General features: G+C 47.8%; 1 protein-coding gene across 5 annotated transcripts in view; it reads right to left on the minus strand.

Moving 5' to 3' along the window:
• ASTN1 (astrotactin 1) overlaps positions 1-27207 on the minus strand; it is a 303494-nt gene that overhangs the window by 18989 nt on the left and 257298 nt on the right. For all 5 annotated transcript variants that reach the window (XM_060643585.3, XM_060643583.3, XM_060643586.3 and 2 more), the window contains 4 exons: positions 13866-14134; positions 6961-7094; positions 3020-3171; positions 1850-1985 (listed from right to left, as the gene is read on the minus strand). In XM_060643585.3, coding sequence (XP_060499568.1) covers positions 1850-1985; positions 3020-3171; positions 6961-7094; positions 13866-14134 — 691 coding nt within the window. The remainder of the gene's footprint in view (positions 1-1849; positions 1986-3019; positions 3172-6960; positions 7095-13865; positions 14135-27207) is intronic.

The following is a 27207-nucleotide window of genomic DNA, read 5'->3' on the forward strand; positions in this document are numbered from 1 at the left end:
CCCCCCGGGGCGGGGTCTCTGACTTCCCCGGTAATGGACACTGACAGAAAGTTCGTGTTTTACGAGACAGCAATACTGGAAGCTCCCCAAAGATAGCAGAGTGGGAGAAGGTATCGGTCTCCGGTCTTTGATCAGGAAATATGGCCCAGTCAGGCCAACATGAGGAGGGTCCCAAGATGGGTAAGGGCTGGCTCATAGGAATTTCAAAATTCCTAATTAACAGTTGTGACTTAGTGGCAGGAATTATTGAGCCTTTGTTAGAAATGAGAATTCCAGTTTCACCGAATTGGAGGCATTTGACAGCAGGCGAGGTGGTCCACCCTCCCTAATCTTTGCTCCTAAAGCTAAGAAGCTTTGCTCATACAGGGTTCGTGCTGCCCAACAGCGCGAGAGCCGCTAAGAATCACAAGTAGGCTCTCTGTATTTCCCAGCTCCTCTAGAATATCCCTTGTCTTTATGTACTTTACTCGTATGGCCCCCTGGTTACTCTTTTTCCTAGATTGAAGATATGCAGGCTGAGCATCTAAGTTCATTTTGCAATCAATGCCACTCACACTTCTAGGGCTTTTCACCTCTGAATTCTTTAACTGTGGAAATGGAGATGATTTATTCTGGCTACTCTGACTCTATTCTTGTGACCTCATCTGTAAACTGTTACATGTTTTTCATACCGATGGGGTCAAAAGGTCCCAGAATGACGTCACTAGGAATTCTGCCTCTCCCCCTCCCCGCCAATTTTCCCATCATGACTTACACTCCTTCCATGTCTCCCTCTTTTGGAGTCTTTTACGTCTCTGCTTCACCAAATATTTTACAATTGTTCCAGGAGCTCAGGGCAAAATGAGGAAGAGCTCCCTGAGAGCACAGGGCTGTTCCAAGTGCCATGATACAGAAGTCCACTGTATTTCCATTGAAGAAAAGTGCTGACCATCTCTAACCTCTAGAAACTCTCTCAAAGTCACTAGAGCTAGCTTTCTAAAAAAGCAGAGTTCTTGGGGCGCCTGGGTGGCTCAGTCGGTTGAGCCTCCGACTTCAGCTCAGGTCAGTTGAGCATCTGACTTCGGCTCAGGCCATGATCTCGCTGTCCATGGGTTCGAGCCCCATGTCAGGCTCTGTGCTGACAGCTCGGAGCCTGGAGCCTGTTTCGGATTCTGTGTCTGCCTCGCTCTCTGCCCCTCGCCCACTTGGGTCTTTCTCTCTCTCTCTCTCTCTCAAAAATAAACAAACATTAAAAAAAAATTTTAAAGAAAAAAAGCAGAGTTCTTGGCATTCTACACCTTTCATCTAACAAAATGAATAATCTCCCCTGACTTACAGCATTCACTCTATTTTTCCGGACTCACTTTCTTCCATTCCCTTTTACTCACCATCTGCTTCTGCTCTACGGGACTACTTGCTACTCACCTTCATGCCTCTTTGCTTTTGCCCTTGCTGGCTCCCTAGGCTGCTGTGCCTTTTCCAACATCACTCTACCTATGGAAATCGTACACAACCCAAGTCAGACGATGTCCACTCTAGTCAGAATTCACCATTCCTTCCTTTTGCCTTCTACCACACGTTCCTTGTTCTCCCATCTAGCATTTCTTTCTTCCTACCCGATATGAAAGTGACTTGTTTGTATCTGTCCTCTCTGCGTGGCAGAGTCTCTGAAGGATGGGGCTATCCGGTCTTTCTTCATCCTCCCTTTCCAGGCCCTAGAAAGCTCTCCATAATGCCGATGGGGAGAGGACTTGAGAAACTCAAAATATTTCCCCAAGTTTCTGAAGGAACTCAAGCAACAAAACAGAAGGAGCTTAGAGCCTCAGGACGTTCAGGGTAAAGAATCGCTAGGCGGATGTGTGTCACTCACATGTAGATGGTGTCCGGTTCCAGGCACCGAATGATCAGAGAGATGGTGGTAAGCTGCTTGTCTGGCACCTGAGAGGGCATGGCACAAGGAGACTTGGCTCCAGAGATGATGTCGTCCACAAAGCTCAGCACCGTTTCTGCCCAGGGGGAAGGAACGGAAAAGGCCATGAGAAACAACAACGGCCAAGCGGTGAGGGCATGGCGTCAGTTCAATGAGAACTTAACATTAACACTGCTTGGTCCCCAGTCTTCTCGAATTGCTGCAGAGAAAAAAGACCTAGAAGGAATTGGCTCTTCTGTTTCATGTTTCGTCAATTTAGAGCCGTTTGTCCAGAGTGAATGCAGATACAACTCCGGATGCAAGACATGCATACCCCATCTGTGAGCTCTTTTATGAAATGTTCTTGGCGAGGGCAGAGAACAGCTGCTGTGGTCAGTGGTCACTGCCAGACCTTTGCAGTACCTGTACACAGCAGGAAAAGAGCCTTCGGGGAAGCAAGAGACATTCTCCACACCCGAAGGCACGGCATAGGTCTCTCAGCCCGAGTGATGGTTTCAAAAGAAGCCATGTACCCTGAGTCGGACTGTGGATGCCACTCTCCCATTGGCAACCACACTCACACGTAAGTCTTAGGCACGATTTATGTTGACCTTTCCCTACGTGTAGGCAGCAAAATCCTAAGGCATGGAACATTTCTCATGGGGCGTTTCCCATTCTTTAAGACTTCCCTCTTCTAGCTGGACCTGGGAAAGCAGAGTTTGCTTTAGGACAAGACACGGGGTAAGCACATCTGTTTGCACATGCTTGTGCCTGGAGGGGGGTTATTAGCAAAGGAATTTTTTTTTTCTGTAATCATGGCAGTGGTTAGCACAGAATTGTTTCCTAATTGTGGGCTAGGATAACCAGTGTACTGTATTGTTGTTTCTTTGTGAGTGTGCCTTGAGGCAGTGAAATGGACACCTCTGTAATAAACAAAAAGAAAAACAAAATCAAAACAAGACTTTGTCAGATAGCTCGCCATGCAAAAACTCTTATGTGGGCAAGATGGCTCCTCCTGCACTGCCCTGGGACACAGGGGACCGGGAGCAAAGGCCAGGAGGCAGGGCGTTTTTCTTCTCTCTTCTTTTCACCAATGGATCAAGATGAGCCCACGAAGTCAGAGATGCTCACCTGTCTCCACTTTGGAGTGGTCCATCCTGTCAGTGACCTTTTCTTGACGGATGAGGTAATCTACAATCTGCACCCCGATCGGAGGCTCTGAGTGTTCCCACTCCAGGACCACAAGGGTGCTGCTGGGCTCATGAACCGTGGAGAGTCTCAGCCTGAGTGCATACAGAAAGAAACAACACATGGGGTCCCTGTTGATACCTTCAATTTTTTTCTGATACTGGCCATCTTCTCAACTGTTACACCCTGAAGTCTTCCTTCTAACCTTTCTTAACCAACTGCTACAATGATCTCTCTGAGTGCCTGTCTCCTTCACTAGAGACCAATGGTTCTTGAAGATCCCGGAAATCTACATTTTATTACTCTAAGTGCCTGTTACAGGTTAGGAACTCAACCTATATTTGTAAGTAAGTGACTCAAAAATGAATGAACCCCTGCATCTTACAGGGTCAATGGATAGGGCTTATAGGGTCAATGGATAGGGCTTTCGGGGTGGCCCTTTATATGGCTTGGAAATACAGTTTCTGGATTTGCTCTTGAAAATAGGAAAATGTGCTTAAAAAAGCTCATACGAAGGCTCAGTGAAGGTGGTGTCTTGGAGAGCCCTGCATTAACAAGGCCATGATCAGCTCAGTTTCCATAGTGTTACCAGGATCTGCCCTGTTGGGGGGAACGCTGGCTTCCATCCTTGCTATGGATCTGCTGGCCAGGCTTTGCAACAGGCTCGGTGTGGAGGCAACACACATGGGGGCTTTACTGGACAAGAGAGATGTGACAACATGTTAATAAGTTCTCTTCGGGGTGATGTCCTGTGTCTGCAAACTCTGATTTCAGTTTCTTTCTTTGCTCTCGGGTTTCTTTGAATATCCTGATTCCCAACTCCAGTATTTCTTTGCTTTTTCCAGTTCATAGTCTCCTCCTTCCATGCAAATTGTCTATTTTGGCCACTCTTTTGCCTTCCCATCTCATACCTCTTTGTACTCAAGACACATTATTGACATTTGGTGGTATGGATCTCCTAATGGTCCCCGTGGTTTCAATTTGCTGCCTTGTTCTGACTTTGTATGTGTGTCTCACGTTTCTCACTAGCTTCCAATTCCCTGTTTCTTCCTAGACCACGGGTTTCTGGGGATGTTCCCAGTTCCTGTTCACTCCAGTCTCCCTCCTTCACATGCATCCCTGCCATTCACCCTTGGCCTCGGGTCCCATATCTCACAACCTCCCACAATCATCGTCCTCTGGTCTCTACTCAGGTCACAGATGCCTGTCACTGGTCTCAGGGATCACTGCACAAGGTGCTGTGGATGGAGCACACTAAAGCAAAAGTCAATTTCAATTCAGCAAATATTTGTTAAACACCTATTGTAAGAATGACTTTGGGGCTAAAGATGCAGGGGAGTGGTCAATAGACAACTATACATGTGCTTATAATAATGTGTGATAAGAACTTTAAGAAGAAATCACGGGAAGCTATGGGAGCAATAGCAAGGAATTTAACCAGTGGGAAAATAATGCAAAACACATGCTCTTTAGTGGCTTACTATGAAGGAGCTCATAGTTTGCATATGACATTAAAGATGGAATAGACCCAAAACAGTGCAGATATTGACAAATTCATTAATTAGAGTCATATGCAGAGTGCTATTTTGAAGAAAAAGCATTAGGAAGCTTAAGTGAGTAACTAAGCCTTTCTGAGAACTCAGATTCTTTGAAAATATGGACTGAAGCCCCCCTCTCCTGAAAAATAGCGTGCGTGATTACAGAGACTCGTGTAAAACCAGAGTGCATTTCTATTTCCAATGACCAGTCAACATCAAAGAAACTAACGTCTGCCACTAAAGAAGTGATTAAAGTTGACACAAGAAGTGAAGTCCTTAATAGAGGTTCCTGCTTATGGAACCTCTGCTTATGGAAAGTTAGCCCAATTTGATCTTTAGCGATGACATATAGTAAACACAGGTTTGGAGAAAAAAATCAGCCCTAAGACACCAATGGTTGGCTCTTGTGTCCACCTAGTGATAGCTATTTGGCGGCTTCAGTGTTGTGTCAAAGGTAATTTTCTTAGTTGGTGAACCCATCCAGAAGCATCATCTGCTTCCAGTGGCCCCCTTTATACCAAAAGAAAGGACTTCTACTGACAATGAGCTTGATTCTCTTTTGACTCAAGAGGTCCAAGTCACGGCCGTAAAGAGCAAGAAACGAAGGGCCGGTGTATCTAAAACTACCCTTAGAGAGAGGTCGTGTAGACAACATTGGTCTGTACTGACCGTCTACTGTTGTGTCCTCCTCCTTCTCGGTTCTCTTCTTGCTCATCCTGGCCCGTTGGTAATGCCCACCTGTGCTCCCATGCAACAGGCCAGAGGGCAGCGTCCAACAGAACCAGCCCCCCACTTGCTGGTTTCCTCCTGCCGGCTCGCTCTTGCTGACTCGGCCCTCCTGTTCCCACTGGTCCTGATCCTCCCTTTGGGCTTTCTCTGCCTCACCAACCCACGGGGCCATGCAGGTCCGGCTGTTCCTGCCAGCACTCTTTATTAGACACCATATGTCTGTGCTTCACTTCCAGGGCAGATGCCACAGTAGAGGCTAAGGCGGTTCCTGCCTCAGGCCCTTTACTGGAATTTCACCAGTTCTGTTCAGCCTTCCCCTGAGGGCAAGGAAATTGGACATGTTCACCGTGAACCACCCTAGCAGCCCTCTGTACTCTGTTCACTCCTCAAAGGCACATACCCCCTGATGCTCATCCCCAACTCTCCTCTTCCCAGTTTATACTTACTCTGGAGCAGCCCTTCTCATAGCTGTGGTTGCATCTCTCATTTCTTTGGGGTTGATTTAAATCTTATCTTTAGTGCCTATCTTTTTTTAAAAGTGTTTATTTATTTTGAGAGAGAGAGAGAGAGAGAGCACACTAGTCGGGGAGGGGCAGAGAGAGAATGGGAGGCGCAGAATCCGAAGCAGGCTCCAGGCTCTGAACTGTCACCGCAGAGCCCGACGTGCGGCTTGAACCCACACACCGTGGGATCATGACCTGAGTCGAAGAAGTCGGGTGCTTAAACGACTGAGCCACCCAGGCGCCCCCTAGTGTCTATATTTTCTACAGAGCTCCAGACTGTCTTTCCCTCTGACCACTGAACATCTATCTCCATTAGGACTGCCCTGACAGAACCCCAAGACGGGTCCACACGAACACAGCCTCCTCCTCAAGCCTGCTTCTTTTTTCAGCTGTGGCCTATTCATCTTCACAGCCACAGGGGCAGGAGTCTTAACATCCATTCTCAACTCATCCCTCTTTCCCCCTCCCACCAACAAGTCACCCACTGCCCCCTGCTGGTTCTACCTAAAGTCATCTTTCTATCCTATCCTCCCCACACTATCGCAGCTGAGATCCCAGCTTCTTAGGTGGTGGTTCTGCTTCCTGCTCAGTGACCTTGGAAAAATTCAGTCCATCTGAATGCATTTCCTTATCTCTTAAATGAAAGTGATAACAGTACCTAATGGCTCCACACGGTGCCGCCACCCAGGGCATCCTTGGCCTAGTTAGCGGCTCGCTACAGGCCTCTCACTTCCTCCTTTTCGATACCACTTTATCCTCTGATCTGCACGTGCTGTCCTACCCGTACCTCCACCTTCAGGGAGAGATTCAAGGGCCACCTCCTTCATGAAGGCTTCACCATTCCCCAAATTCAGACTTGACCGTTCCCTTTCACACTTGGCTGAAACGTCTCATAGAACTCATAGAACTCTTATGGTCTGTCTTCTACCTACAGCTTCTCTGTGTGCCTGCCTCCCCCGGAAGACGGAAAGCTCGCCGAGGGCAGGTACTGCCTCGCGGTTTTCTTACCCAGCACCCAGCCTACTGCTTTGCACACAGTGGACCCTCTGTAATCTACGTGTGCAGAAGCGTGCGGAGGCGTGCATGCAACAGAGGCAGAGAAGGGGAATCGTACACAGGCTGTGGGAGAGGCGCACAGGTGGGGAGTCCATCAGCTCCAAAAGCGGTGGAGTCACATCGACACCAGTCCTCGATGACGTCTCCAGTCCCTGAGCACCACAGGGAGCTCATGGTGGCCTCCTGCAAGAGCTGCAAGAGAGGGCAGGGGAGAGAGTGAGCATCCAGGAGTCAGGGCTGGGCCACCACAGTCGAGAGACAGAATCGAGGCTCCGTCTGCTTCTTTGGTTTTTGCATTTTTAAAAACGTTCATTTATTTATATTTGAGAGTGAGGGAGAGAGAGAGAGAGCGCACGAGTAGGGGAGGGGCAGAGAGAGAGAGAGACAGACAGACAGAGAGCCAAAAGCAGGCTCCGAGCTGTCAGCATAGAGCCCAACGCCGAGAGATCATGACCCGAGCCAGAGTCGGACACTTAACCAACTGAGCCACCCAGGCGCGCCAGGGCTCTGCTTGGTTCTAAATAATATCCAGGCAGTAGGCTGTGGCACCGCCTCACCATTTTTTGAGCTAAAATTCCTAATCCCTGGACACCGTTTCTGGGAAGCCAGACCTCGCAGGACCTGTAGGGTGCCTCTCTCTCATTAATGTGACAGGTGAAGGGCTGTCGCTTTGGAAGCAAGTCTTACTTCTCCCTCCTACTCCAGCCGTCATTCCACATCCGGGTCCCTAGCGACAGTAACCTCTGTCCCATACACTGCCCTTACCTCCCTTTCCTCTGCCCTGAGGTCCTTGGCCCTTTCTCAAATGCCTCTCTGTGCCTCCTTGTGTGGCCTCTGCACCCTGCCCAGCATGGCTTCCTCATTCCTTCAGCACACCTTGTACCCCACGTACAATAATTACACAGTTCTGCCTTGGGTTGTGATTGTGTGTGAGGCCTCTTTCTCCTGGTAGAGGGCAGAAAGTGTGGCCGACACGCTAAGAACCGGGCTCCAGAGCTGTCTGCTCTGGGTGCGGACTTCGGCTCTGCCAATCACTGCCGTGGGACCTTGGGCCAACTGCATAAATGTTTCCTCACTGGAAAGACGGGAGACAAACAGCACTTTCCTTACAGGGTTGTGATGATCACATGAAATAATATACGCCAAAGGGCATAGCATAGTACTTGTGCTATGCACACACTAGTCGCATATAAATAGTACACAGCAGTCATCAATAAATGTCAGCAATTATTATTGTGTTTGAATGACAGAGTGGGGTCTTATGGGGAAGCTTATAAATGCCGCAGAGCCTAGAACAATTCTTTATATACAGTGTTTTCATAGCAGATATTCACTATTAAATGAAAGCACAAAAGGATAAAATTAGACCAGTCAAGGAGCAGAACTTGAGATGGGGCAATTCTCTGGCAAGGAAGCAGATCCTGACGGGCACTGACCCCTCAGCGGGGTGCTGCTGCCTCAACCCCAGGCCAGGGATGGGCAGAGGGGGAGGCTGGCCGCATGGCACATGGCTGGCCAAGCTGGCCAAGGTCAGCTTTCTCTCTGGGTCAGCCCATCTATTGCAGCCGCCGCTTTTCCTGTGAGTCTCTTCTCTCTGACCCGCTCTTACCAAACCCACATGGAAAATTTGGGGCCAAGAAACTGAAAGAAAGAGGGGGGGTGCGGTGGGAGGGAGAAAGGAAAGAAAGAAGGAAGGAAAAGGAGAAAAAAAAAGAGGAGAAGAAGAAGAAAAAAAAGAGAGAGAGAGAAAGCCCTACAAAAATCAAAACGCCCACGCTGAAAGCCAGTATCCCAAGTTACATTGCTTCAGAACTTGACATAGTTGAAAATAAGGGTCAATATTGATCTTCCTCATCCCAATCCCTCAGGTTGGGAGCGTCTAGGGAGGAGGGGCCAATTCCTGAGTATCACTATAATATGTGTGCAGTTTTAGAATCTCAAGGCCCTTGTAGGGCTAACACTTTAGTTTGAGCTCCTTGGAAAATGGTTATGATTGACAGTGGAGGACACTTAGAGTCAAAGAGGTGAGGTGAGCTGCTCAGGGTCACGGGCTAGTGAATGGGGGCAGTGACAGAACCTGAGCTCAAGGTGACCCATGCTACATCTCAGGCTCTTTCTAGCAAAGCTCTCTTCATAAACGCTGGATCTGCCAGTTCCCAGCATGAAGCCGGGCGCACGGTAGGTGCTCACTTTCTGCTCTGCCTGCCTGAACCAAATTCAAATCAAAAGTATACTTTTCTAAACTAAGAAAACAGACTTTCACTGAGATTGGTAGAATAGAGAGGAAATTGTGGCTGCCCGTTTACAGTCTTCCATCAACAATTACTAGCTAAGCACCTGTGGAGGTGTTTCCTGTGCTTGGCGTTAAGGATACAGTGATGCGTAAGACCTATACAGTCTCTGCCCACATAAATCTTGCAGCAAAAGAATAAATAAGCACAAGTTACATAAGTAGCCAAATAACTACAACTGGGTGGTGGGGACTCCAACGGAAAAGGGTGAAATGTGGCAGGAGGGACAAGGAGGGCGGCCGGTCTCACAGAGGAGTTTGGGAAAGCCTCCCTGAGGATGTGTTTTTATTGAACTTGGAGGGACAGATCAGGAGTCTGGTTACAAAAGATGGGGAAGTGTTCCAGGTGGAAAAACCAATATTAAGAAGACTTCAGCCTGGATGAAACTTGACCTCTAAAATCAACGGAGAAAAGGTTGCTCTGGCTCTAAGAGACAGAGTGAAGGGGGAAGAGGTTCTCAGCAAATAGGAAGGGGTGGGGCGTGTTACAGAGGTCGTGTGGGCCATGGTGAGGGGCAGTGTCACAGTCTGAGGGCAGCCGCAAGCCATTAAAGTGGTTATTTTTTATGGTTATTTATTTTTGAGAGAGAAAGAGTGGGTGAGGGGCAGAGAGAGAGGGAGAGACAGACAGTCCCAAGAACGCTCCATACTGTAAGCACAAAGCCAGACTTGGGGCTCGATCTCATGAACTGTGAGATCATGACCTGAGCCGAGATCAAGAGTCAGACAATTAACTGACTGAGCCACCAAGGCACCACCCCCCGCTTTTTTTTTTAAGTTTACTTTATTAATTTTTGAGAGTGAGAGAGGGAGGGGAGAGAGAGAGAGACAGACAGAGGCAGAGAGAGAGAGAGAATCCTAAGCAGGCTCCACACTGACAGTGCAGAGCTTGATGCGGGGCTCATGAACCATGAGATCATGATCTGAGCTGAAATCAAGAGTCACACACTCACTGGCTGAGCCACTGAGGTGCCCCATTAAAGTGTTTTAAATAGGGGAACAACATTATCAGATTTCCAACCCAAAGGAGTAAGGACCAACACTTATGACAACAAACATTTCTTCAAAAGCTTTAACTTTCCACTTTTGACTTGCACAATTCCACGAGTTCTGACTCCCTCCATCCTGGGCCATAGCTAGCTGAGAAGGCAGGACAGGGTAGAAGAGAGGAATCAAGAAGAAGGCCTTTTGGAAAGGAAGGGGAAAAAAATTAACGTTTTTCTTAGTATCTGCAGTGTGTCAGGCATCGCCTGGGGAGTCCTCATTTGTTATGAGATTTAATCCTGATTCCAGAAAAGAAATGGGATTTTCCCATTTTTGTTATTATTTTGTTCTAAGGAAAGCAGCTGAACTTTCGAGCCAAGTTCACCGGTCCCTTCATTCCTCCATTTATTCATTTCATTCATTGATTCAGCAAAGTGCTTACTATGTGTCCACTACAACTCGCCACAGAAGAACGAGTGCTCCTCAGGGTCTCCAGGAGAGTGAACCATGTGAACACTTGTGATAGGAGGTGATACGCGTTCCAGAAGATGTATGGATACAGACAATGTGCCGTGAAGGCACATGGGTTGGCCTCGGAGAACAAGGGAAGGCTTGTCACAGCGGGTGATGCTTGAGCTGAAACCTGGAAACACTTCACAGCAGGAGTTTGCCAGTGACAGAAATGTATGACAAGCCATTCCTGGGAGGGAGAGTGACAAGTGTGAAGGGCTAGATGCACAACAGAAAATGTGTTTAAGGAGGTACAAAGAGTTAAAATTTGGAAGATAGAACATAAAGTATAGAGTGGGTACACCCTAACCGTGTAAGTGAAGACACCGTTGGGACAATGAAGGGCCCTTATAATGACATGCTAAGGATTTTAGATTGTATGTAACAGATTCTGCAAAACCACTGAATTATCTTGCTGCAGTAGGACCAGATATCCACATCAGAGAGAAAACTCTGACTGGTCTCACAGGAAAACCAGCAAGAGGTTACTGTAACAAGATGGCGGCCTGATGTTACAGTGCATGACTGAAATAGTTAGGCTGTGATGGGGGTACAGTAACAAGAGAATGGATTCAAGGTATTTGTCTCTTTTTTTAAACTTTTAAAATTTTATTTATTTATTTATTTATTTAAAAAATTTTTTTAACATTTATTTATTTTTGAGACAGAGAGAGACAGAGCATGAACGGGGGAGGGGCAGAGAGAGAGGGAGACACAGAATTGGAAGCAGGCTCCAGGCTCTGAGCCATCAGCCCAGAGCCTGACATGGGGCTCGAACTCACAGACCGTGAGATCGTGACCTGAGCTAAAGTCGGACACTCAACCGACCGAGCCACCCAGGCACCCCGAAAAAAAATGTTTTTATTTATTTTTGAGACAGAGGTTGACAGAGCATGAGCAGGGGAGGGGCAGAGAGAAAGAGGGAGAGACAGAATCGGAAGCAGGCTCCAGGCTCTGAGCTGTCAGCACAGAGCCCGACGCGGGGCTCGAACTCACAGACTGTGAGGTCATGACCCCAGACGAAGTCTGGACGCTCAAGCGACTGAGCCACCCAGACACCCCTGGATTCAAGATATCTGTGATCCCTGGTGATACACAGATGTCAGGGAGTGACAAGAAAAGGAAGCAAACTTGGTCTCCATTTGGGGCAACTTGGTAGAAGAGAATCCCATTCACTGAGATTGAAGCACAATGTTTGTGCTGTTTGGGGTGGAAGATGGTGAGTTCAAGTTCGTTGGGTCTGGGACACCTGGTGGGTTATACGGCTCCACCTCCTGGTTTCTGGGCTGTTTCTAATCACAGACTGAAATATGGCATCATAGATTGGTCCCAGAGAAGGAGGCCAAGGAGACCAAGAGAGGTTAGAAAATTGGTTCCAGACATGCCAGAGAGGTAGGGATAAGAACACACGCTAACTTACAGGTTTTGTGACTTAGCACCCCCACCCCCTCCTTTGCTTCTACACTCCACATCCTCATTCTTTGGGAGAAAGAGAAAATTGGAAGGAAAAGCAGAGGAGTAGAGAGAATGAGCAGAAAAGAAAGAGTGCGTCTGAGGAATGAGAAAGAACAAATACGTGATGGTGACTGAACTTATTCGGCCACCTTGTCTGTGCGTTTAGAAATTAAAATATTCAAAATACGGCCAGATGCCTGGTATCTCCCAACCACTCTCGTGAAACCAGTGCAGGGAGACAGGGAGGGGCCAAGATGTGGCAAGTAGGAGATCCAGAGAGGGGGATGATGAAGACAGATTCCTCTAGCTTCCCCATCATGCTCATGACGCCCCTGCAGGAAGCCATGAATCTCTGTCCTCCTCTCCCACCAGGCTATTCCTTATTCTGCAGCTTTGCACGCCTTGCCCCACAGCACAGGGCTGGGAGTGTGCTCTCTGCCTCTGCTGTTCCCAGGCAAGTGCACAGGTGATCCTGGGGCACCAGCAGCCTTGGGTGCTCACAAAAGACAGGTAAGGGCGCTGGGTTAAAGCCACCGCAGCTTTGGGTCTCCACAGTGACACCAACCCCTCCTCCTCATCATCCCTGTAAACCCCCCTCTCGTGGGCCTTTCTCTCCAACTCCTCCTCCCCAGTCACTTCTACCAGACTGAAGAGGAATTCATAGGCCAAAGGAACCATTTATTCTTTTGAGAAACCTTGTCTTCAAACACTCAGTGAAATGTCTGTGGCAGAGGCGGAAAGGTGAGGGAAGCCCACGTGTGCAAAATCTGTCCTTGTTGGTCTGAGCATCACCTATGAAACAACACGATACACCAGGTGTCCCTTAAAGGAGGACAGAGAAAGCAATTATGGCCCCACCTCGATGGACACACCTCTCAGGCAGGCAAGCAGCTCTCTGCTCTGACTCTACTAAGTCTTGTCCCCAAGGCCACCTTTGCCTATAGTCTCAAAAGTCCCACACCCTGAGCTTTCGTGTTTTTATTCTTGTCATCGTCATCACCGTTGCTGTTGTGTGTTTGACCCACTCTGTTCTGTCTGTCCTTGAGGAGATCAGAGAGCTAGGAGATGAGCTAAGCCACATGTCTCCAGCTTATCCCTTTGGGTCCATTCGTTTTCTCACAGCACCTTTGGAAAGGGAGCCGCAGAGGGAAAGGGGGTGCTGCTGGGAAATGTCATGATCTAGTAGCATTATTTGAGGCGGAAGATTTGCATGGGTGTGGTGTTTTATAGTCTTTGTTCTGAGAGTCAAAGTGAAGGGCAGAAAACCATCCCCTCCAGGCTAAGACCAGACCCTTCCCTTCGGGACCTGGGCCTGATGCACTCCTCCTAACCTCGCAGCTGGTCCAGGCTCAGGATCTGTTAGGGGAGCTGAGCCTCCTCTCATGACTGTCCCCTGAGGCTTTCTGAACAAGGCCTTTAGTGACTACGAATGCCGTGCCTCCCTCTCCACCTTTTTCTTTCCAGCCCTTGTTGCTCAAGGACCTACCCTAATGCTGAGTTGTGACTCCTGACTCATTACCATGGGTGTTGTGGATGCACTGATTTGATTTCATATGCAAACATGTAAATCTAAACAAATAATGTGCCTGGATTAGCTCAACAAAAAGTCTCACTATCCATATTCTAGCAGGGAGCTCAACTACACCCTGTCACCCCCCAGGCCATCTGGAAAGCCCTCTGTTGTTGCTCAGGCCTCCCAGAGTCAAGGGTCCCAGGCCTCTTACCCTCTGAGTCTGGTTGTTGGTCACCAGTTCATAGATGGGGGCTGCTCTGGTCACCTCCAGCAGAACTGGCTCAGCAGGAGTGTCAGGGCTGGATGTCACATGACACAGGGGGCAGGATGAGGGGCATCGTCCCTTGCTCTGGCACTCCATGCGGACCCCAGCTGCCATGCGCTTGGTGCCAGACTCTGACAGGCTGGCGATGTATTCTGGGAACGTCAGCACCTTGGGGTCTCTTTCCCGCTCCTCCGACTCATCGGATGGAGAGTTGCCTGCCGGACACAAAACGAAAAGGAACAGTGAGCAAGGATCATGAAAGAGCAAGGTCTTGCATGTTCTTGTGGCCCGAGTGCCGGAGTCAAGTCGTAGGGAGGTCATGAAATGTCACTGGCAGGTTACGGATGTGATTCTGACCTCCTATGGAATATGGGGAACCCATCCTCCCAGTAACCAACAGAGTTGGAAACAGCCTTCTAAATGTGAGATCAGGTTGTTTCCTTTCGGAGAATCATCAGCTCCACTGATCCCCTCAGAGGGAGGCATCTTCAATGCATGTGCAGGATCTAGGACTGTCATCAGGAATACAAACAGTAGCAACAGTGATTATTCCGGGACTCAGCTCCCTCATCCATTAAATGAAGATATTCCTAGTACTACCTCTAGCGTTGTGTGATGAATAAGTGACAACATGTTTTTAAAGCACACACCCCAGTGGCTAGTGCATGGCCAACCACCATCATAACAGTCTTCATTATAACCACAGGTAAGATTTACCTAAACTATGAAGTGAGATCCAGTCCAGGCCTCCTTCAACCCTTACAAGAACTCTCTGCATGGACTTCCATCATTGCATCCATTTTATGGGTGAGGAAAGTGTGGTCAAGAGCCTTAAGATCACACAAGGGTAGTAGGTGGTCAGAGCTGGGATTTGAATCCAGTTTTGCCAGATTCCAAAGCCTTTGAGTCATTGGGGGAAGAAGAGGACTTCTCTGCTTCATTACCCATCAATGTATTGAATATGGGGAGGGAGTTCTGGCTTTTTCAAAAAGATCTGTGCTCCAAAGCACTCCAAAGAGACAGATTCACATCGCCCTTGATTGATGAGTAAAAAAGGTAGTTAGAGAAACTCTTGGTTTATTTTTGGTGTCAAAGATAAGAAATGCTTACCCGAACATAATACTTTGTTCCCTATGGAAGAAAGCATGGCTTGATATTTGTCCTCCAAGCCTTCATGATTTCCCATTTAACCTCTTCATTCCAGAGGAAGATGGAAGTAGGGTCCGTTGACCCAAGTCTACCTTTGCCTTGGGTTCCTTTCTACACCCCTGGCCTTTTGTGACACCACTGCAGTCTCGAACATGAGACAATTTCATGCAGGCCACAGAGCTTTTAGAAACAAGGGGCAGATCTAGAACATTCATCCTGGTAGTCTTGGCCTGATCTGGGGGAAATGCAGTACTTGATGGGCCAGATCTCTGGGGGAAATGGTTGGAAAGTTCCAGAAGGTGACCGGGATACAACTCATTGACTTGATAACAAGGTTCTCTCTTGTGGGGTCCAGGGAGTGCTCTGCTCGCCTGTCTCGTTTGTTATGTAATATGAGCCCGTTTGGAAATGTCATGAGACATTTCAGGACTGTTGTCTCCCAGATGAACACCCTCATTATGTGGATGAGGCATCTTTATCCAGAGACTCCACTGACATGGCTTTCCTCCTGCTCACTAACACAAAGGATTCTCTCAGTGACTACAAACACGGGATACAATTCATTTCACATTTGCTTTTTGTTTAATAACAAACCCAGAGTGGAACTGAAGCCTTTCCTAGTTTATAAAAACTGCATAACTACATGTACCAAAACCAAGAATGATGTTATCAAATAGGGAGGCCCAGGAGCCCACACCAGCGAGCCCCAAGGTCCCTTGAGCCACATGTAAATCCTGATTGACATTCAGGCTTACGCAACTCAGTCCCATGGCTGAGAGTATTTGTAAAATGACCACAATCTGGAAGGACTCTCCTCACCCAGCCCCTGGCCAGGCCTCAGTCTTCTTCAACAGGCTATATGGACTGGGCAGGGATAAGAAGTGAATGAGGTCTTGGATTCTTGATACGATTTCTAGAAAAAAAGGCCTTCATTCATTGGGGAAATGAATGAAACTCCAAAAAAAAAAAAAAAAAAGAAAAAAATCAGTGAAAACACAGTGCGTCTTTTCAAGACAAAATTTAAAAATTTTTGCTGCACAAACCTTGCCACAGAGCTTGAGTGTCTCCTGGAGGGCCCTCGTGACCCTTCCGATCAGATTCATCTCATCAACCCACAGCCCTCCTTGTGGAGTGTATTCAACAGAGGCGGGGAAAAGAGGTCCCATGAAATGACCACTAGATGGCGATATCAAGTGTAAAATGACTTCTGTGAGAGGGAAAATCTTGCAATGAATTCTGTGTGGCCACTCTGGTACTACAGAAAATAAACTTGGAAAAGTAACACCTGGCAACTTAAAAAAGTGTGTGACAGTACCATTTTTTTTCCACTGGAATAAGAAAAAAATTTAATGAGTAGCCTAATTCCAGAAAATGTATCCTAAGGAGAAACAATAGAGAGCAAGACAGGTAATTCTGAGAGACTGAGAATGAAAATCCTCCCTCAATATCCTTCACATGGAGTGACACTTCTAAGTGGAGATAATATGCCACGAAATTCCTTTCCTCTCGCCTTGAATCCCCAAATATCCAGGAACTCTGCCCCCCACTTGCCCACCACACACTCCACACGCATTCAGGTGTAGGACGCCTGCCCATTTATCACTTAGGGTGCACCGCTGTGACAGCCAGATGTGGCCACTAGAGGGCACCGAATCCCCAAACACAGTGGAGCTGAGTGACCACCTCCCAGCCCTCCAGCACTCCATCCTTAAGACTTGTAATTGCTGTAAACAGTTGAGAGGCTATTCCCTGGTGGCTGTCTGCTGACTGTCCCAAGCAAAATCAAGATACCACGAATCCCCTTCGATATCTGGGCAGGAGCACGGTTAGGGAGAAGAGAGGCGTGGGAAGGAGGATGCAAAAGAAGATGGTGGCAGACCACCAAACTCTTGTTTTGATCCAGAATCCTATTTTCTTTCTCCTGAAAATATTCAGGTTCATAGAAAGCAGGCCTTGTGAAGGACCCTCTAGCCCCCTGGTCATGCAGTACGGAGCTGTCTAGAGAGGAGCTGGATTTATACAGAAGTGATGAGCAGCGAACTCCCAAAGCCATCCATTCAGGCTCCAGCAAAGAATAGAGATGTGTGTGTGAGAGAGATTTTTCAAAGAGGAAATGCATTTTCCATGCGCAGTTAAAGGCACAATTGGGAAATACTCCTTAAAATGATGGAGTCCGGTGGTGAAAGCCCAGATAAATCTCCCTTTGCCCAAAGAGAGCACCTATAACATCATGTCTGTGGCAAGCGAGAGAGTAGTTCAAATCCTAAAAGCTTTAGGGGAGTCTGATCTTTGACATTTGCTTTTAACTCCCCCTCAGTGTTGGAGCGGGAGGCAGAGAGAGTGCATGGAGAGTCACAGAGAGGAGACCCCCCTATTTCCTTATTGTTCAATGGCTCCCCCCTCCACCTCCTACTCTGGTTACATTCCTTAGGTACTTCTTGCCTCTTCTGCCCTCTAGATCCCTGGTGGAAATTCTCTAGTACTTTAAGTCACTACGTTGTCTCTTAATAAAATGAATATGCGATTTCAACAAGTTACAGAGACTCTGGACATAAGAAAGGAGCTACAATTAAGGGCATAAAAGATTATAATTGGCAAAAGTGCCTTCTGATCAAGGGCATCCAGGTGCCCAGAAGGGGCGTGGCCCCCTCTTATCCCTGTTTGCAGAATTCATCGAATTGCTCTCAGGGAGGCTTTGGAGTCCAGCCATGACACTTAGCTTTCATATAAGTAGAAGAACAGCCAACCTGGAATGTAGTTAACAACCCCAAAACTGCAAAGCATTTTGCAAATACAGTTTGCTATAAATAAATGCCATTTGCTTTAGGCTAAATCTGTATCCTACAGCACCCAGTGGATGAATTTCCTCAATAGAATATTGTGGAATGAGAATGTTGGCATCCTCAATGTTCCGAATCTCATTGTGGATGTGCCCATGGCCTTAGGCGTGTACATACTGACCCACCTAGACTCAGGAGCCTACGAGGATGATAAAAGCGAGGCACCCATCCTCATACAGGGTCTGCTCTGCTGGTAGGAACTGACAGGTCATGGAGGTGGATTAGTTGTTATGAAGTAAATTGGTACAATTCCTGTAGGATTCGGGGACTGCTTAAGACTCTCTCTCCTGAGTTGGTGCCCAAGGCAATGAGATGCTAATGACATCACAGCCAGAACTACAGAGGTAGTTCATTAGGCAGCAAAGAAATCAAATGCAAACTAATTAGATCCTAGCCCTTGGAGACGGCACAGGATCTACAGGAAAGAAAGCTTGACGTGGGGCAGATGAAGCACAGCCGTGGCAAACCGCACCCTGGAGCCCCCCAACACCCTGCATTCCACCACCCTCCCCGCCGCCAGCCTGCTCCTGGTCACAAAGGGTGTCCTGGAGGTATCTGAATTCACATTTCCATCCACGCCCTCCGGCTCAGATCAGTCTCTCGGGATGTTTGGTCACGTCTTTGGACAGAGAGGTTTAGGTCACTTGGGATGACTTAAAATGAACTCCTAGACTTGCCGTAAGACAGTCTCTGAGACTTGAATAAAGTACAATGTGATGGGTTAATAATCAAGGAGAAGGGGACAGGGCATAAACTGGCCACTTCTCTCTACTTCTCTGTAGGAGACAGCGAGTGTTTGGGGTCAGTAATTGTGTTTCAATTGGGTTTCATCTTTGAAACTCCTCTACCCATTTCAAGCGTATCCATATCCCTCCTCTCTCTCTCTCTCTCTCTCTCTCTGTCTCTCTCTCTCTCCATGGATATATGTTTTGGGGGGCAGGGTAAAGGGGGTGAATATAACAACCACGACCATAGACTTAAAAGTTAAAAACAAGTCAAACATAAAGAATAAAACCGAAGCATTTGTAAACAGTTGCTAGCCTCGTACTAAAGCTTCGAAGGATGCAGTGGCAAGAACAAAGCGTTATCCTAACCACAGCCAACTCCCCGTCTCTAGCCGGGACCTCTCCCACCGGTGTTAACAGAGCCTTGTCAATAGCTTGCTTGGAAATCCATCTGAATGTCCGACGGGCACCTCAAAGCCAACATGTCCCAAACTGCTGTGGTCATTCATCCACACTCTCTCCATCAGCCTGCCTCTTCTCTCCAAGGTGCTCGTCCAGCGAATGGCACCAGCTTCCTCACTGCTCAGCATGCGAGGCTGGGCTTCGTTGTTGGTTCTTCCCTGCCCTCCCAACCAATCACCCAGTCTCCACATTCTCTACCTCCCCAAACCATCCACTCCTCTGCTCGCCCACGGCTGCCCCAGCGGCACAGCAGTTTAAAGTGTGAGGTCAGAGTCAGACTGCCCAGGATTGACTTCTGACCTTAGCACTTGCTAGCTGTACAATTTGGGGTGAGTTTCTGAACCTTTCTGGGCCTGGGCTTTCTCGTCCATAAAAAAGAGACAGCAACTGAACTGCTTTCATAAAGCTGTGGTGGAGGTGAACTGATATAATCCATGAAGAGAGCTTTGCCGTACCTGGGACACAGTGAGGCCTCTCCGAAGTTAATTACTCTCATGATGCCTGTCTACTTGCCTGCTCTGCCTGCCACCAAACGGGCTCCTTGAGGGGCAAAACTGTGTCTAGTTCTTCCACGGTAATGTCCCACAGTGTTGTTATTGCCTAACAAGTAGTTAATGCATTCGACAATTCATTAAGCAAATATGTATTGAATGTCTACCGACGTCTGTCGAATTAATAAATCATTTATAATGACTTGTATAGGACGTGACTAGGTACTAACCAGACAGGCAGGGTTTCAATTCGTTTCTCGCCTTGCCGTCCTGGGTTCTTTTGAGATTTTCTGGTTTTCTCCTATAAAAAAGACGGACGTCCATCCAGAGCAAGTTCCACCCCTCTCAGGGACAAATGTGAACTGGCCCGAGATAATCTGATTGCAAAAATTTGAGGAAATACCGCAAAAGTACACCTTGCAAAACTGTACTTTTGCAAAATCTCAAAGGCTATGGCTGTACATGGAGTGTTTACCTTGGGATAGAAGGAGTTAAGCTTAAAAAAAGGAGCAGCCAATTGTGGCACCGACGAGCAGGCAGTGGTTTTCCTGTGACTAGTAAATGTGGGAGCGTTACAGCCACTAATGTCACAAAGTGGCAAACGGATATGATTGGTGTCCTGGGCCATGAGGCCGCGGGTATCCGACAGTGGCTGAGGTGGAAGGCACATCGCTGTGGGGGGCGTGAGTGACAGCATTTGTACTGGGATTCAGCATCGTGCATTCTACTTCACCAATAAAAAAAGACAGTGGTTGTAACAGCAAGAGCGGGGGGGGGGATACTCTAGCCCCCAAGAATGGCCCTAAGGAGGAAACATGGAAACCTGTATCTTCTGCAGTTTTCCTACCTTGCCCCATCTCAGCCTGTACACAGGAGCCCACCCACGTTTCCAGGCACACATTCATCATTACCCATGAGCTTAGAGGAAGCACATCTTTGGGGATGTGCTTTTGGGATTAAATACTAGAAAACCATTGGTTCACAACTGTCCAACATGTTGGACATAGAGTTTATATTCCTGCCCTTCCCTACACATGAATTCACAATTAAAAAATATCCTATGTCAGGATGTATTCTTTTGGCCCTCAAATTAAAGTTTCTGAAACTTCAGATCTAGTTCTTTGGTACTTCTTCAGGAAGCTTCTGGAAATAGCAAATGGTCTTTGTTATAGGCATGAGCAGCATCTCTGGGTGTGGTGAGGTCCAGTTAAATAATTAGCAGTCGTCAAACATCCACTGGGCACCTTGGCAAAGCACAATTAACTGTGGGGTTGAAGAAAAGGTGTCTTCTGGAAAATTGAATTTTTTGTTTAATTGATACTTAGCCAGAAAATGCTTACTTTTCCTCCAATTCCTGTTGACATTTTTCTTCTCTAAAAATGCAGTTTTCCAATTTTCTGCCTGCCTCGTGAAGCATTGCCTACCAAACAGAATTAAGCCTTTCCTCAAGGCACCTCAGGTGATCGTTTTGTTTATCAATTATGACTGTGCAGATTTAGAAGCTGTAGGAGACAGAAATAAAACGGTACATATACCCCAAAGGGCTTTTGAAAAGTTGATCGATAACCTAAGGTTACAGTTTCTTACGATTCCCTCTCCCCTTGATGGGCACGTTGTCAAACAAACGATTGCCTGGTTGAGGTTCCTGGCTAGTTGGGTTCACGTTAGACTGAAGTTTTGGTGCAGGTGCAGTGCTCTGTCTTTGCCAAAAGTCGTTAGTCCTCTTTGGCATGGGAACAGTTAATCGAGTAACGAACTGACCAAACCTCTGACCAAAACTCACCAAAGCCTCTGTCAGCCTCTTTTTTGGTCAGTAATAGTGATGGTCCACTTAGGAGGAGAGGTTGAGTCCAAAAAATGGAATAGCAGCACCTGCCGAGGGATTAATAAAAACACAAAGATGGTCTTTGCCTGGCTGTGACTCCATCTGCACCCCCTTTAATCTTGAATTTAGTGAAAAGGGGAAAAATGAAGAAAGCTCCATGAACCGCCGCTTTGAGGATGCCTAGAGACCCATCTTTACGCAGCCCCATGTGTCTCAAGAGGATCGATAATAAAATCCAAGAAATCCTAGGAAGCCCTAAAGCTTTGTCAAACATGAACCCTTCTCGTCAGCTAGACTGCCAGTCCCCAGTGGGCCAGAAACTGCCTGGTTCTCACCCAATGCCTGGCACTTGGTGAGCATTCAACAAATACAAAGGGGTGGCAAGAAGCAAAGGGATTGTAGCTCTTTCTGGTCTCTCACCGCCTGTAACTCCTCGAGTCCGTAACACAAAGCCTCATTAGGATTCACCATAAAGTTGAGGCCAGGAAACCTGATGTGGCTCAGGGGGTTATCTGGAAACAGTTACTAAGTGCATATGGGAGATGGGGCTGGTATCACTGTCCTCACACACCAAAAATTCTCTCTTCCCTCCACCTTTCTCTATACATTTATTCATTTATCTATTTTAAAGTTTATGTATTTTGAGAGAGAGAGAGAGAGAGAGAGAGAGAGAGAGAGAGAATGAGTGGGGGAGGGGCAGAGAGAAAGGAGGACAGAGAATCCCAAGCAGGCTCCGCACTGTCAGCACAGAGCCTGACGTGGGGTTCAACCTCACGAACGTGAGATTGTTACCTGAGCCAAGGTTACCTGAGCTTAATGGACTGCACCACCCAGGCGCCCCCTTCCTTCCCTATATATTTATTAAGATCCTCTCTGCTCCCATCGTCCCTAATAGAAGTAATTCCACTGGTACCTGGAGCCCGTGTCCAGAAGAGCACCCACCACTGCATCAGACTGAGTTTGGTTCCATGTCTTGTCTGTCCCACTCTTCTCCAGGATGGGGCCTTACTCACCCATATGTCCCCAGAGCCCAGCACTGGGTCCTCCGCAGGTACTTGCTCAGCCTTGGCTGAAGTGTAATGAATATACGTGCACACTGTCGAACACCCTTTTGTAATGTTGACGTGATTCCATTTTTTCATTTGCCTCTTACAGCCCAACACGTTATTCACCAGATGCCTTTCATGCGACTCTGAGCGGTTCTCCAAGGTTTTTGTTCTTATCAAGTCTCTCCCCCTTCATTTCCTAGGGCTGCCAAAACAAATCAGCACCAACAGAGTGGCTTCAAACAATTTATTCCTCCAGTTCTGGAGGCACAAAGTCCAAAATCAAAGTGTCCACAGGGCCACGCTTCCTCTGCAAGCTCTCGGGAAGAATCGTTCCTCGCCTCTGCCAGCTTCTAGTGGCTCACCTCATGGCATTTCTTGGAGTTTCTCGGCTTGAAGCTGCACCACTCCGATCCTGGTCTCAGCTGTTATGCGGTCGCCTTCTCTGTGCCCAAATTTTCCAAGTTTCCCTCTTCCTTCTAAGGACACCAGTCATTGGATTTGGGACCCACTCTGTGAATTATATCGGCAGAGAACCCGTTTCCAAGTAAGGTCACATGAGGTGGGCATGAGTTTTAGGGAGAAGCCACTCAGGATGTAAGAGCTGCAGTCCCTCCACTGCAGTGTCCATAGCCTGTAGCATTGTGACATCAACCACTGAGCTCTCCCCTGATCGACGGCCAGTGATGCCTGGGGGCTGGCCGTGCACCTGCTGGACTTCCTCCCAGGGCCCCAGGCAATGGGAAGAGAGAAGAAGTTTTCGGCTCCCTCAGCATCCCAAGGCCCCGCTGCAGCTCTGTGCAGCTTCTCGTCAACATCAAAATAAACCTGACATCGAGATTCAGAGTCACAGCCTTGTGGATGTACAGAGCTGCACGGGATTTTCCCTGCTGACAGAGCGGCATGGGGAGGGAGGCGGAGGACGGGGCTCAGAGAGAGGGGAAAATGAGGAGCACCCATGGGATGGCTCTTTGCGACCCTCCACTAGTGGAGAGACCACGCGAGTGAGTGGGCACGCTCAGCGGGCTCCCAGCAGAGCCTCCCGTGCTCTTGTCCACAGGTTAGCTCTTTTCCCCAGTCTTGTGTGTCCTGTCTGGGAAGCTGTGCTGGGAAGCCAAGCGCACCCTCAGACCACTCGGGGGCAGAAGGAGCCAGGATCACTCTGGGGAGTAGCCCAGGCACAAGTGGAGGGAGAAGCCTGGACCAGAGAGACACGGCTCCCAGGACCAGCGTGGGCCTCTCTGAGCTTCCGGTCCTTTCCGGAGTGGAATTAACGATGCTTCCTCCTATTTCCCAGGCAGTATCATTTCCCAGTCAGGGGTGCCCAGGAGTCCCCTTCGCTTTGCCAGAGCCATCCCCTCAGGGACATTCTGTGTGTGACTCCTTCCACCTCCTCCTCCATGTATTCAGTCTCCTGCCCTTTATGTGCTCCACCTGGGGGCTTGTCCTCTCTTTTCCTTCAGACTTCAAATCTGGACAAGACAAGCATAATGGAGAGAAACTCCTTGACATTCTGAGATGGGTGGAACTGGCATGTGACCAGTACTTGCCTTTGCTCCACATGACAAGAGCCTGGCTTGCACAGTGTGTGTGTGTGTGTGTGTGTGTGTGTGTGTGTGTGTGTGAGAGAGAGAGAGAGACAGAGAGAGACAGAGAGAGACAGAGAGAGTGGCTGGGATGCTGACATGACTTACACTCAGGTGGGAGCCTCTGGGGGTTATGTGGCTCCGCAGAGGGAGATTCAATGCCTTGCTGAGACACTGCGAAGGCTGGTGTATAAATATCTTTAACTACCAAACGGTCTAGAAATTTTTAATAAAAATATTATTTAATAATAATACTATTCCAACCAGCAAGGGAATGTCGTAACGGTCTCCATTTTCCTCTTGATACTCATCTAGCTTCTGTTTTTCAAATGAATGTGGATGTTAAGTCCTTTTGCTGCCCTGACCAATTTATTCTGCAAATTAACTATATATGACAGAAGTTAAAGTCCGTTACCACTTAGCTTTGCCTCACTGAAATTTATGCTGCTGTCCTGCCCGTTGGAGCCACGGGCTCCAATAGATTGTGGCTCCTGGTGGTGATTTGGATTCTGCTTAAGTCCTTTACCTCTTGGTCCTCCTCTCTTGAGTTTCAAATGTGCTGAGTGGACCAGGATCTTTTCACCTCTCGGTGACCTGTGCTCTGTTCTCAGACATATGGTCCCTGCAACCACCCATCCAACCTTAATCAAACTCTCCTTATGAGACATAGATTCACCCAGAGCTGTAACCCACACTGGTCTGTGAGGGAGGGCTCACTGGCTCAGCCTGGCTGCAAGTGGTGGAAACAACCAGATGCACGGGAAAGCAAGGGTTGCAAGATGAACAGGCCAGCAACGAGCGGCAGGCGGATGTAATCTCAGGCTGTATTTAAGAGAGTGCACTGCCCATGCAGTGATGGGCAGAAGTGGTGTCGCATCAAGCCACCCTCCAAGAGCTGGTTCACTTCTGGGTGAGTCAGGGAGAGACATACTCTGACAACAGGGAGGGCAGTCAGGGTTCTGGGGCACATGGACCCGGTATCCTATCAACAATGGTTGAAGCAGATGGCGGGCGGAGTCTGGAATGGATACCAGGAGACCTGGAAGCGGACTTGGGAGCTCTCTCTCTCCAAGGATCTGAAGGGCTATCACATGGACGTGGGATCACATGAATTCTGTATGTTTCAGAGGTAGAATAAAGATCCAAGGAAGGAAATGGGAGAGAATGAGTTTACTGAGCCACAGGTTTTCACTGAGTGCCTACTCTCTGTCAGTACAGTACTCAGTGCTCATGTGCACAGACACATTTTTGCCAAAAGCTCATTTTTCCAGTGTGTGAGGTGGGAGAGTAGATAGAAAAGCAGACACTGATATGATGGGGAGTGATATCAGAGGCTTCAGAGACAGGCTTAGGGCATGCCCATGAGGAAATTTGGAAATCCACTTTGCTGGGTATAGGGGAGACTGAAGGAGGACTCTAGATTCCTTCAGGGACACATCTTGTAATAACTTACAACTGATACGAAGTAAGATGGGCCGCCTAGGAGATGGTGGGCAGAAGCATTCGTATGGAAGCCAGACAGCCACTGCTAGGGATGTCATGGCAGGGCAGGCAGGCAGGGGGGAGGGCTCTTCAGAAGAAGAGCTTTGTGTCCCTTTTAACAGCCAGATGTTAAACTGCTACTTTCTGTGACTTCATCTTCTTGGTCTTTCTCTAAATCAGTGCAGCAGGGCCAGGGATGTGCATCTTATCAGACATACCAAAGGATTCTGACTTCGGATAACGTGGCCATCCTCACATGACATGTTGGGATTCGACACCCTACACAAGAGTAATTTATTTTATAAATATTGCCAGAACACTTCTTAAAAATTCTCCACGCTATCCCAATATGTAAAAGAAATTAAAGTGGGGAATAGATTCCTAGGCATTTGGCATCTTGACTGTTTGGTAAAAAATAAACAACTCTATTGTTTATGGAGCCATTCAAGCATCTACTCAGAGCCCCAGGCACAAGCAGCCTAATTTGAAAACTACTGATTCAGACTCTGATGACATTGGCCTGAACTATTCCAGAAGTAACCAAGCGTGCTCCCCAGCCAAGAGGACCGCATGCTGACCCTGAGAAGGATATTGCCACCAGCAGCAGATTCTATTGTTGGCTATCCAATTCTATTGTTGGTGCTTCCTGGATTTTGCCAGACAAAAACCACACTGTGTGGTCAGTCCTACTTAGGTGATAATAATCAAAGTCAGAAAACTTTATACTCTTGACCAAGCATAGATCTAGTCAATCATGCACATTCATCTCATAAAGAACTTCATGGAGACGTGAGAAGGCCACATCCATGCAGACAGTTCTGTTCAGGGGGACAATAAAATGAGGGGCAGATGCAGAAGCCAGATCTAATGCTCTCCTGCAGACAGTGAGTATAAAGGTGTGTATTTATTAATACATTTCATTATTAACTCATCTCGTTCAAATGCCTTCAAGAGAAATGTATCATTATGTCTGACCAAGGTGACACTGTGATGTTACTCTACTTCCCTGCATGCTTATAGCAAGAGTAGAGATCAAGATGATTACAAATGTTAGAATGACCTGTGAGGTTTCTTCCAGCCAAGGAAGAAAGAGGCTGTTACTCATGTAGCAGGGCCCAGCTGTCATCACCCATAAAGAAGGCCATCTTGTCACTTTGGCCATTAAAAGCCCTGACACCACAGTCTCCATTAAAGTCTACCTCACTCTTGTGCATACATACAATTTTTCTTATTTCAATAAGGAAATTAATGGTTGATGGGGAGAACAGCCAGCCAGCCAGCCAGCCAGCCAGCCAACAGCCAGGCAGAAATGGCCCTGCCTAGCCCCTGAGCCAGCAGAAGCTCCCAGACCCAATGATGTGTGAGGACATGGTCAGTGAGGAGGGCCGTCTCTGAGACCTTTGATACTGGACCACCAATGAAAGCAGATGTCTGGTGTTGAAAATGAAGGGAAGGCCAGAAAGGGGTGAAGCCCCATCTGTCTCAGCATAAACCGTTGAGACAGACACTGTAAGCATATCATATCCCAGGCCACCACCTCAGCTGGCAAAGACCTTCTTCACCCAGAATTCCTCATCTCCTGAGAGGAGGCAGTTAGGCCTGGGTTCAAATTCAGAGGTCTGGGATATATTATAAGACACTTAAACTCTTTGGGCTACAGTTCCCTTATGAGTTAAATTGAT

This window comes from Panthera onca, chromosome F1 (assembly GCF_046562875.1).
Source record: "Panthera onca isolate mPanOnc1 chromosome F1, mPanOnc1 haplotype 2, whole genome shotgun sequence".
Classification (NCBI taxonomy): domain Eukaryota; kingdom Metazoa; phylum Chordata; class Mammalia; order Carnivora; family Felidae; genus Panthera; species Panthera onca.